This window comes from Canis lupus, chromosome 12 (genome assembly GCF_011100685.1).
Source record: "Canis lupus familiaris isolate Mischka breed German Shepherd chromosome 12, alternate assembly UU_Cfam_GSD_1.0, whole genome shotgun sequence".
Taxonomy (NCBI): domain Eukaryota; kingdom Metazoa; phylum Chordata; class Mammalia; order Carnivora; family Canidae; genus Canis; species Canis lupus.
The window spans coordinates 37043224-37056436 of NC_049233.1; the positions used below are offsets into that span (position 1 = coordinate 37043224).

General features: G+C 35.3%; 1 protein-coding gene across 2 annotated transcripts in view; it reads right to left on the reverse strand.

Annotated features, from left to right (window-relative positions):
* COL12A1 (collagen type XII alpha 1 chain) overlaps positions 1–13213 on the reverse strand; it is a 116354-nt gene that overhangs the window by 96057 nt on the left and 7084 nt on the right. For both annotated transcript variants that reach the window (XM_038554541.1, XM_038554542.1), the window contains exons 3-10: positions 10214–10330; positions 8236–8379; positions 7737–7796; positions 5005–5268; positions 4684–4848; positions 3853–4026; positions 1193–1483; positions 207–809 (exon numbers count right to left, since the gene is read on the reverse strand). In XM_038554541.1, coding sequence (XP_038410469.1) covers positions 207–809; positions 1193–1483; positions 3853–4026; positions 4684–4848; positions 5005–5268; positions 7737–7796; positions 8236–8379; positions 10214–10330 — 1818 coding nt within the window. The remainder of the gene's footprint in view (positions 1–206; positions 810–1192; positions 1484–3852; positions 4027–4683; positions 4849–5004; positions 5269–7736; positions 7797–8235; positions 8380–10213; positions 10331–13213) is intronic.

Here is a 13213-nt window from a genome sequence, read left to right on the forward strand (position 1 = left end):
CACCAATAAATACATGACCCATACCCAGGAGAAAGTCATATCTCAGAGCTAAATAAACCAAGCTCAATAGATTTCTATAAGACAGAAAAATTGCTTTTTCCTGTATGCAAAAAAGAATTGGAAAAGCATGTTATCCACAATTTTAGAACCAAAATTGAACACTTTGTTCATTAAGAGATCATTTTGGCTCTACAAAGTCTACTAACCTTTTTTCTTTATAGCTGCCAATTCTTGCTCAATTCTAAGGCAGATAGACTGTGTGAGTTCAAAAGATATTCTCTGAAAAGCATCAAAATCTTCCACTGTGAACACATGGGTCTCAGCAGGAGGAGAGGCAATAGCTTCTAACTCTGAGCGAACAGCATCCTTCACACCAACTGCAAAGATTTCCACATCTGAATTCCTTAGTTTTATAGCAGGATCTCTGAAAGCATCTGAAGATTTCCCGTCAGTGATAAGAATCATGACCTTTGGTACGTTGCCTCTTGAACCCTTGCTAGGCACAAATATTTTCTCTCTGACATAAGTCATTGCTTTCCCAGTGTTTGTAGATCCTCCTCTGTAGGGGAAGGTGTTTATTGCTTCAATTATATCTTCCACTTTGGTGAATTTTTTCAAAGTGAACTCAGTATGAGGATCCCGGCTGTACTGGACAAGACTTATCTGTACCCTATTTGGTGAAATCTCAAAACTTTTTACGAGAACTTCCAGAAAGGCTCTAACTTTAACAAAGTTTGCAATCCCGATGCTATAGGAACCATCAACCAAAAACACAATATCGGCTTTTATATCCACACCACGTGAGCATTCTGTTAAAAGAAGAAAAGCCCATTAAAGTTCAACAAATATAAATTAATCATTAAAATACAGATATCTGGTTTTCTTAGTAACCATGCTTATTTAAAAGAAAACTAATCCAAATATTTTGTTTATTTTTTTTTAAGATTTTATTTATTTATTCATGATAGACATAGAGAGAGAGAGATAGAGAGGCAGAGACACAGGCAGAGGGAGAAGCAGGCACCATGCCTGGATGGAGCCTGACGTGGGACTTGATCCGGGGACTCCAGGATCACGCCCTGGGCCAAAGGCAGGCGCCAAACCACCCAGGGATCCCCCAAATATTTTGTTTAAAACTAAACCTGAACCAGTGAGGCATACTGTCAAATGGATAGACCTATTATTTACTTACCCACTTGAACTTTCATGGGCTGAGTCTTCTCCATTATTGAAACAGGTTCACTGGATGTGAGTCCCTTCATAGCAGAAATACTGATCTGGTATTCTGTGTCTGCTGAGAGGTCACGAACACTGAGTGTGGTGGTCTGAGGCCCCACACTAAGAGCATGCTGTCGGCTTCCAGCGGTCATTGGTGTAAGGAGGACTTTATAACCAGTTACTGAGCTAGGAGATGGACTCCAACTTAGCTTAATATATTTTGATGAGACTTCCGTAGCAACCAAATTTGAAGGAGGTTCAATAACTACAAAGTAACAGCAGAACAGTGATTAAAAACAATGAGATGCAGGGGTGCCTGGCCAGCTCAGTTGGAGGAGCATGTGACTCTTGATCTCAGGGTCATGTTCCAGCCCCACATTGGGTGTAGGTATTAAATAAATAAATAAATAAATAAATAAATAAATAAATAAATAAACTATTAAAAAAAAACCAGTGAGATGCAACCCTTAGGTTTGGACATTCAATTTTCCTCAAATTAATCATAAATTAATCAAGAAGAGTTGCCTAATCCTAGCTCTCCACTTCTACCCTTACCTATCCAAAACCAAAGAGACTCAGTGCCTGATTTTTAGGCAGGGAGCTGAGAAAATTAGGGGAAATTAAAGTCATTGGAAGAAATTAATAATAAGATGTCTAATGCCTAATTCTCTGAGACCAAGATTTTCATTCTGGTTTGGTATTTTACTCATTGTCTTTATTCTCAGGTACCAAAGTAGGCACTTGATAAATGTTTGTTAAACCAATGACTTACTCAATTCTTTTTCTCTTTTAATATTATGAAGACTAAAATATAATTTTTAAAGGACCCTTTATAATGCATAAAGAAAGATAAAGGATTCAGCAGTTCTTAACAATTCTTATAATTTTAGACGATCTTATTCCTACTTATTTCAAGCCAAGAAAAAAATTTTCAACTATGTTCATAATGCCACCAGGAGTGACACAATGTTTTACAACATGTATACTGGCATGGAAATATCGATCATCTAAAACATTTCTGGTTTTTTTTTTAAGATTTTATTTACTTATTCATGATAGAGAAGAGAGGGAGAGAGAGAGAGAGAGGCAGAGACACAGGCAGAGGGAGAAGCAGGCTCCATGCTGGGAGTCTAACGTGGGACTCAATCCCGGGACTCCAGGACTATGCCCCAGGCCAAAGGCAGGTGCCAAACCGCTGAGCCACCCAGGGATCCCCAACATTTCTATTCTTACGCAATGTAGAATATAATCATGTACTTATCAGAAAACATAAAGTATTTTAAGATATTTCAGATCAAATTTTCACACTTTAACATTTGTCAGTGGGATCAACTTCCCAGAATAAAAAGTTCCATTTTATTTTAATCTCATCCTGCAAGAAGTGGATGATAAAACAGGCACAAGTTTCCTCATGGCCTCCTCAAAAAGGCAATCATATATAGTGCATAAAAATGATGTCTAAAAGTAAGAAGTAGTGGGGGACAGGGGGAAGCAACACATGTACCAACTGGATCTTTGGTCAAACTTTTGAGTGATGCAAAGACACTACAGAGACTACCAATCCCAGGCTGTGCCAGTAAGAAAGAGAGGCCCTGAGAAACAGCATGAACACCTGCAATGCAGCCCCGAGCATCATACAAACAGAGTTCACACAGTGGCAGGACGGACGTTTGGTCTCCCCTCACATGTGCACCAGGGAAGACAGGTAAGCATTAGAAACTTTAAAAGACTAAGTAATGAGAGGTTAATCAGGGAAAGGTGGGGTAAGGAGATCAATTTTGTAATAACACAGAGCAAAAGAATCAGACATTAGGCAGTAAAACAAAGAGAAAACCTTGGAGCCCATGAAGTAATGAGAAGGGGTTCTGAAACAGAATCAGAGCCAGTGAACATTGCCAAAATACTTGGGGTTTGGAGATTAAAGAGTTTATATGACTGAAGATGCAGCTATTTAGAACTTATCTTTAATCACTCGTCAAATCTCAGACTAAGAGGAGAACAACCATGGAAATTGTGACTTCTTAATACCCAAAAGGATGTTTATGAAATGTTTTCTGAAATGTCTTTTCCTTCTTCCAAGTATTTAGAAGCAATAATTGATAAAAATGGGAAAATTTTCCAGATGTGGAAGGATCAAACTGTCTGATCTTGGAAATATTCTTTAAAGTTTTGAGGACATGCAGAGAATGATGATAGAAAACCCTTTTGCTTCACCATTTAATAGAAGTAGTGTTCTTACTAGTTTACGTGGCCGAATGCTAGAAGACATGTCTCCCCAGCCTATCAGTGTTTACATTGGAGTGTAAGATCATCAAAGCCAGTGCCTGAGTAGCCTAATTATGGACACTCAACAGGCATAAGATGGTCATAGAGAGAAAGAACAAGTCAAACTTCCCCCATAGAAGATTTTTAAGAAATATACAATGATATAAATATTTTCCTTCATGTTCCTCTGGGGGAGGGGGAACCATACAAATGGCACCAACCAGTTGAGTTACTGAAAATATGCAACTGCAGAACCACTGGAAGATGTGTTTGAGTAAATACATCTACTCTTAGAGTTCCTGTAAAGCTTTAAGTGCTATCAAATAATGGAAAAGCCTAACACAGGGAAACGCTGAACAATTCCCTCACCTTCTTCTCCACTAACCAATTCACCCAGTTGTTCATCTACACCGGAGCACACCTGGGAGATTATCTCATTCTGAATATCCACAATTGCATCAAAGTTGGCCACATTGAAGACATGGTTTAATGAAGGTGTGGAGGCAATTTGTTTGAGTTCTTTTGCATCTGCAGCTTTAATGCCTTAAAAAACAAAAGGACAGATATATTGAAAAGAAAAATGTGCTGAATTAGAGAAGTTCTTTGTTTTCTCAATCTTCAAAGTGAAGACATTGGTAAATCCCTATTTAGTTATTATCCGGAATTGCTTTGCTTCATAACGAATGTGCGACTGTTCAAATGACAAAGGCATTTTATAATTTCACAGAAAGTGGCCAGCCAAAAAGGAAAATGAATGGTTAGTAAAACAGAGCGGGCTCTCATCCCAACCATGCCATCATTTGTCCCTGCCATCTGTAAAGATAATACTTTTTTCTTCCAGAGTCCTGAATGAGCTGGAACCCTCCGAATTCTTCAAGTATTACATAATATAGGAAACACATAAAAAAAAACTTAATGATAATACAAGGAGGATCTTTATTAGAATCATTGGCCTAGCATTTTTGAAAAGTAGAGGGCTGGCAAAAATATGAATACCACCTCACAACGCATAGGCTAAGGGAGTTAGAGAGATACATAAGCAGAATTTTAACTTGAAGATGACATGGTTTAACACTACACTATAAAATGCACCAAACACTTGTAATAGCATCCTTCCTTAAAGAATTCACTTTTCCTCTTTCTAAACATTAAGTATTGAAGGAAGTCTAAAGTGAGAATACTTAACTAAATGTGACCTACCCAAAGAGAAAACTTCAACCCCTATATTTCGAAGCTCTCTTGCTGGAATTTCCACTTCATCCTGGGATTTGCCATCAGTAATAATAATTGCCACTTTAGGAAAGCCAACTCTTGCTCCAGCAGATTCCGTGAAAGTATTTTTAATTAAGTAATCAATGGCATCCCCTGAAGTGAAAAAGAAACATGTTCATTCACTCCTTACCCCACAACTTTGCCAAAATCAAAAACTTTTTGATTAATTTCAAAATTATTTAACATAAGAAAATTGTGCAAACAGGTATTTCATTCATTTTCAACAAGAACAAAACTTGTAAAACATACCCGTCATTGTGTTGCCACCTTTGTATGGAATTTTTTTAATTGCAGCAAGAAGCTCATCTGTTCGGTAGTACTGATTTAAGTTAAATTCGGTCCTGGTATCAGAGCTGTACTGAACAACTCCAACCCTTGTCTTTTCTTCTCCAATGTCAAAAGCAGACACAAGAGCACCAATAAAGTCTAAAATATACTTAAAATTATTTCTTCCCACACTCCATGAGCCATCCACGAGAAACACTAGATCAGTCCAGGCACTGACAGAGCATTCTGAAATACATTTGATATATTTTTAAATGATGTATTCTTAACTCTACCCATCCTTAAAGAACAAATTAACATTGCAAAACTTAAAGAATACAAATTAACATTGTAACAACATTAAGTTCTCTACTTAAGTCATTTTGTTGATCAGAATATATTCACATTGTTCACCTACAACTGACATGCACAAAAGAACATTTTATTAATATACACAGAAGCACTTTCGGTGACTTTATTAAGATGCATTTATGGAACTATATGGCTCTAAATTACTATATACGACATTGAGCAAGAGAGATAAATAGATACATGACCTACTCTCCAAGAGCATATGACCAAAATATTCATGCTATTAACCTATTTTTATAAACGACATCCTTCCTCTTTTCTCCAAGTACAAATTACACAAAACATCTGGGAAACACAAAATGAGTGTGAGCAGTGTCTTCATTACTTGGTATCTTGCAATAAATACAAAACAATTGCTGTCCTATTCAAGCAGATGTAATTAAGTGGAAGAAAAGAGAAAATCTTTTAAAATTCTCCTGCATTTTACAATGTAATTGTCTAAAGTTTGCAGTTGGTTAGTCTAGAGGGTTAATAGAGTCTAACAGAAGCATAGGGGCACCTGGGTGGCTCGGTCGGTAAAGGTTAAGTGTCTGCCTTTGGCTCAGGTCATGATTTGGGGTTCCTAGGATCAAGCGCTGCATTGGGCTCCCTACTCAGCCAGAACCCTGCTTCCCCCTCCCCCTCTGCCCCTCTCCAAATCCACTCCCGCCCCTGCTGAGCTCTCTCTCTCTCTCAAATAAATAAATAAAATCTTTTTTTTAAAAAGAAGCATAAATATGATGCAAGATAGTCAAAATATTTTATTGTCCTAATTATCAGTGTATTTAAGTTTGACAATTTAAAACCCACTTTTACAAAACAAGGAGTAGAAAAACATTTCAATTCAAATGTAAATAATGCACATTATACCCTTAAATTTTTGAAATATAATGATTGGCTTTTATAAATGAACATCATATCTTTCCTTTTCTCTGCAGTCAGAAGGAAAACAGGCTGATTTTCACGAAAATCTGTATTCAAAAGACAACACTAAGTGAATTTTTTGAAGATGTTTTTATCCTTATAAGTCAGTTGGTGAATAATAAAAGAAGTATTTGGCTAGGAAGAGAAGGAAAGGGTCCTGGAAAATTTTGCAAGCTAAGTATAAGTTGCATGTCTAAATAATTTTTGCACACCATTTAATGGGCCCATTTAAGTCTATTGACTAGTCAATATTTGGTATAATGCTTTGACTTAGAATAAATATCGATGGTTCAAGGAAAATATTAGCATTATAATTGCATACTATAAAGTTCATTTCAGATTATTAGACATTAGAAAGAATGATAAACAGGCATTTGTAGAGGAAAACTCCTGATAAAAGACAGTTTGTATTCAAATCCTTTTATAGTCATCCTGGGTCACAAATCCAACTTTTATAAGGTGGCAAATTAAAATCCAAGAATCCCTGTAAGTGTCCACCCCATAAGTCAGACCAAGCAATAGAAGACATAGGAGGCTAGAAATTACAAAACCTAGTCTGAATAAAATTCCTTTTGTTTGGTTACAAGTGCATCAAGGATCATTGTGTAACTTATTTTGTTTGGGGTTGGGTTCTTACTTACATATTATAAAGAACTTGGTAAACAGTGTTTTTCATACCTTTTTTCTTTTCTAATTTGCCTCTATGACTGTGGGGATGGAATAATAATAGAGGTAGTGCGAGAATGTATTAGAATGACCAGGGACATCGTTTCAAACTGCATAAGACTCCACTCCCATCTCTCATCCCACTGATTCACAGTCGCCACCTCCCAAACATCATCCTTGGAAAATGTGTACTATTCTTTAGATGTGTTAAGACCAACTTATTACCAGAGATGTCTTAAACAGACACTGAAAATGGTGACACTGCCATCAATGAAAGGTATATAAATACCCAGAGATGGGCATAATTAACATATCCATAGATTTAGAAATAGATTTTTATGGCAAGAGTTTCTTCAAACACAAGGAGTTTCTTCAAACACAAGGAGGGCATCTCTCTTGTGTTCCAGCTTTATATCCCTCATATACCCCTATTTCTATTGGTCTTTGAGAAATGAGTTAAGTCTAGAGATGAGCTGTTTTTCACCTACTCCCAAAATCTTGCAAAAAAAAAAAAAAGTGGACACACACCAATTCAGTTTACTCCCAGTAAAATGAATATTTAGTAAATAGAATGAAAAATTGACTAGAAACCCAGAATGTAGGTAGTATAACTGTTTAGTCATATATTACTATTATTTTTCTATATTCCTTCTAGACAACACCTATAGAAATTAACAGGGAATAAAGTCAAAGTATGCGTATAGTTGGAACATTTCCTTTATATTACATTTATGAGTTTTATAAAGCCAAGCAAAAATATTAAGAGAAATACTTACTTTGTATCTCTGGTTTTCCAGGTTTCTTCTCCCCTGGCTTTGTGGGACCACCTGTTTGAACTGAGTCAAAACCCTATTATTACAAAAATAAATGAACTCATACAAATACTTCTTTAAAAAAATATATATATATATTGTTTTCCACCACTGTCTTTCAAATGTATGATCCATGCCCAGCTGCTCAGAGAATACTTCCAAATAATCAATGCCTTGCAAATAAATTATTGTTAATGATATTTTAGATATATTTCAAAAAGACATTGACATTGTTGCTTAGTAAAGTTTAATATTTTTGATAGTTTTCACTCATAACTTTCCTGCTGCTTCCAGAGACTACGGTTATAAATCGAGAATGAATTAACATCCACTAATGACTAGGATCATAGGAAGGAATAGTTTATACTGATACAAAGTAACTCTGCATAACAGATTAAATCTGAAAGTTGGAGAAATCTTCTGCGAAATAAAAGGCAGAAAAGTACTTTATATGTGTGCTTACTTGTTAATTGTCCTATAACTGGAACACTCTCTTCTACTTCATCATATGAAGTGATTGTTACCACATACTCTATTTCAGGTATAAGGTCTGATAATAAAGTTTCAGTGGTACTAGCTGCAAGGGTAAATTCTTTAGTGGGCCCATCTGGAAATATAGAAAGGAAAATATGAATGCAATAAAATATCTTTCACATATAATGTAACACATTATAATGAAATTCCCAGATATACTCAAAATCTAAAAAATTAAATATATATACATTTCTACAGAACATCTAAACATTATCTTCTTTTATCTTCTAAAACCAAAACTTTGAAATGCAGTAAGTGGACTGGCATAACCTTTACTTATGATAATAATATTCAATATTTGTTCCAGGACTCAAGGATTCCTCTGGAATAAAGATACACCAGAATATCAAGCCCAAATCTCCCATTGTTTCTCAAGGTGAATGGTAGATAGCAAAATTATTTCACAAATAAGACTTAAAACAGAAAATAATTTAACTTTAAATTATGTGCTGGAGGAGAGCGAAGAAAGGGAGGATGAAAATCAACTCAAGAACAAACACCATAGGTTAAAGTTAAGCTATAGTGGGAAGCGGTCTGTGTGGAAGCAATGCATTTTCCATTCTCAAATGGTGGCATACAATAATGGGTAATCATAGTCCTCTGACATGACTTAACTAGATACCAAGTATTTCAAAACACACTGTCCTGAGTATATACTTATATATTGACAGTTATGTACTCCCTTCTAGATTATGTTCATTAATTCAATTAGGAAACAATAGTTCCTAGGGAGTAAGTGCCTGCTAGGATTTTTAATTATACTAAATTTTCATCAAAACAGAAATAATCAGGAAAGATAACAGGTAGTAAAATAGAACCCTGAGAAACATTCCCAGTTTTTGTGTGGAGCATGCAGAATCAACAAAGGCCCCCACAGGACAAGACACCAGGGCTCTATTGGGTACCAGTTTGGGGAGTACAGGAGTCAGGAATTCCAACATATGGAAACTGATAGAACTATTTTCCAACAGCTTCTTTGCTTTGTGATGAATGAATTAGTTAACTGCAAGTACATTTGGGGAGAAAAGATTCAAAGAAGAAAAAGTAAATTCTTGACCCTTAAGTTCCCAGATCATACTGAAAAATTTCTTCCCAACTCCTTGAGAAATTAGTATTTAAAATCATTAGTATTTTTGGAGGCTATAAATATTTAAACAGAGCTGTAGTGGAAAATTATATTGACATCATCCCTCTCTACTATCGGCCAGATGAGATATCTTCCTACCACCTGACCAGTGCTAGTAGAAATGGTAATTTTCCCATTCCATGTTAAAACTGAAAGTTAATCAACAGAGATTAGTTCTCCACACTTGAGCAACTACATAAACACCAAAGATAACTCCTGAGAACAACCAAAACAAGATGGGGTTTTGTGTTGTGTTTCAAAGATTCTTAGCCTAGGATCTGTGGAATCACCTAGCCAAAGTAAATTCTTGTCTTCCACCATGGCAGCTCACCATTATTCCAGAATAATGCTTCCTGAGTACTGAAATGTGTAGGACATTGGGTAAGGCATAACAACTCACTTCGTCACCTGACACTTTAAATATTAAAAAGAATATAATTCTTTTTAATTCAAGAATATCAAGAAGCGAGAATATCAAGAAGCGAGAATTCTATCTTGTAAAATCAAAGATTACCAGCAATATTCTGATCAGACAAAAAAAAGTCCACTTTTAATAGCACCAGCTTAGCACAGCAAACCATTTTAATAAAGTTCAATACTACAAAAATAGTGAGTACTAGGCTGCAAATCTGGAGACCTGCATTCACCAAATATCTGACATTGTCTAAATTCCTAAGGTTTTCTAAATTTCAGCTTTCTCATAATGAAATGGGAGGAGAGAACACTGAGCTCTATCATCTTTGGTGTCTCCATTTTAAAACCCCAACATCTCAAAACTTACCTGTTGTAGGGTCCACTGTTATTCTGTAACCCACAATTGGATCAGCTGGTCTTGCCCATGACATATGAACAGTATTTTCATCTATTATTTTAAAATTCAAGTCTGAAGGTGGGTCAACTGCAAAAGAGAGAGTTGATATCAATTACATTTTCCGATGTCACAAAATGGTCAATTTAATCAATAAAGAATTGTGTTGAGCAAAGCTTACTAAAATTGTCTTTGCATAAATTTGTTTCCAACAAATATAGAAGATATCTTGTTGGATAAGAATAAAATTAAAAGCTGACAAGATATGACAAAACATTAGAGAGTATACATATTACAGAGGACAGCACAAAACACTTTTGATTCTTGAGTTGCTAGGTCATCCAAGAATGGCCAGCAAAATCAAGCATAATAGAAACATATTTGGATACAAATACATACAAATACAATGAAATCACAGATAATAACCACATATGCAAACAATTCACATAACAATTAAAGGGATCGCAATACATGCTGAGAGCATTTTGAATAAGCATGCCAAATCACAACCTGCTTATAACCATAGAAGTTAATTTAGAACATTGACATAGTACTTTTTTTCCCATCATGCAGAAAAGAATCAATGATATTTTTGGTTCATTCTCTGCATCATTGTCTTGCTATTAATTTTTGTTTGATAAATCTCAATCTGTGCAGAGATGAAATACGAAAGTTAATGAAAGGGAGAAATCATGGGAAATTTAGCACTGTTACGTTGCACAAGGAAATATACATTTAAATGTATATTCACATTGACATAGACAATATTCAAAAATAGTAATAGGGGATGTTATAATAATTTATAAATATATAAAAAATATATCCCAGATGTTTATAAAACTATTATTCCGCCTGTTTACACCAATATGCTGTATGTTTGCAAGGTGTAAACCAACACTATTATTTTCTCCTTTGCAGCAGGTATACTCCATACTAGAAGTGGCATTTTAAACTAAAATGCCAGTATGGTCCTTTACAAAACAATGGTTAATTATGAAAAGACAACATCAAACTATATATTCATGGACATTTATTTACAGAACTTAAAGAAAACAGCGAAGAAGGATCAGCGATCTGAAGACATGACTGTGCATAAAAACTTGGAGAAGTCAATGACAGGAATAATTGAAAAGTACAGAAAGAAATAGTTTACATACAAAACTATACAGCTTCATGCATGTGTCAATGAAATGTTGACTTGTTTTTAGTTTCCCACAATGAACGAAAGCCTCCATGTACAATAGTCATTACACAAAGACGTTTCAGAAATATTTTATAATGATATTCTCTCTGCAATGTTCATGCCTCATCATGCAGCATTGTACTGACTCACTGTCAGTGCATGGTCAATGCATTATAAATCACTACTCTTGAAGTAGGTCAACAAAGCAAGATGACTTTCAGCCATACTCTCTCTTAATAGAGTATTTAAGTCTGAAAGTATTCCTTGTGAGTCAGATTCTTTGCATCTCTTTTGAGGGATTACAATCTTCTTTTAGGTTTTCACAGAGGTCAATTGAAATACAGTAGTAGCTTTGAAACATGAGTCACACAATTTAACTGGGGTTAGGGATTGATGTAATATTAACAGCACATTTTAATGAAAATAAAACAAATTAAGCAAACATTTGCTTTGATGAACTGCTGCTTCCAACTATAGGAGATGGCTTTTTATTTTCATTGGATATACTAGCAAAGGAATGAATGTTATTTTCTTACTATCCATACACAGGCAGTGAGATTAGACTATTAATCTACATGCATAGCTTAATTATTCCACATTCTGCTGTCTGTAATCATATTGCAATGTTTAGCTGTAGTCATCACTTAGTATAACAAGCATGCAACAAATGTTAATAGAACAAGAGGTATTAAGAATATCATTATAAAATATTGTTCTAGTAGCAATGGCTCAGGACAAATTTAATGCAAAGGCAGACGCAACTGGCCTGAGCATGCTTTTAAAAAAAAAATCAGTACATGGAAAAACAGTACCACCAACCTTGCAAGGAAATTGACCTGAAGCAGCAGACATTAGGTTAAAACTGCTGAAGGGCAGCAGCGGCCCACCTTGTTGGTTTCCAAATGACCAGGATTCCAGAAAAACTGAAAAATTGACTGTTGGGAAAAGTCTTTAACATTTCAGAGGATTTTAAGGTGTTCATAGAAACTCAGATGTGGTACTTGGGAATCAAAAGAAGGAAAGAATGGCCAACTAGCATGTGTACAACAGAGAGCCCACTCCACTTTTCTTCCTGCCACTTATAGCGCATGTCAAATCTTTCAGGCTGGCCACTCCATGTATACATTTTTGTTTGTTTGTTTCATGAAAAAGATAACAAAGCAGGAGTGAGTATGGACCCATGTCAACTTGAATCGATGCAAAACGTAATTCTCATTAATTTTGAAAATCTTTTCTTTTGTATAAAAATCATTCACAACTGCCATTGCATTGTCACAAGCAGTGTCTATGTTCCCTGAAACAATTAAGATGCCAGAATATTTCAATATGACCTATCTATAATGGATTATAATTGCAAGGAGCCATAGTTGCATAGAATGAGAATCTGAACCAAGAGAAGTAGAACTCAAATTATAAAGAAATAATAAAAACAATCAGATATATATTCAAAAAACCTGAACCTGAATACTGAAAATGAAATGACTAAAATTTTAAGCACTCATAACTCTAGTAGTTTTAATTTCCCACTTAGGAATAATGCTTTTTCTTGTCAATAAGCTATGCTATGCTATGAAAACTGCATTCTGGTGATACTTTTGTCACATAAATTGGCAGGATCTGGGACTTTCTGAAATGATAATTACAGCTAGCATTTTCTGAGTGTCTACTATACAATAGGCAGAGTACGAGTCACTTTATATAATCTCTTTTTCTTCTCGTAACAATCCCGCATAATGTACCCTGTTACCCCTGTTCCACACATGAGTCAATGAAATTCAGAGTGGTTACCA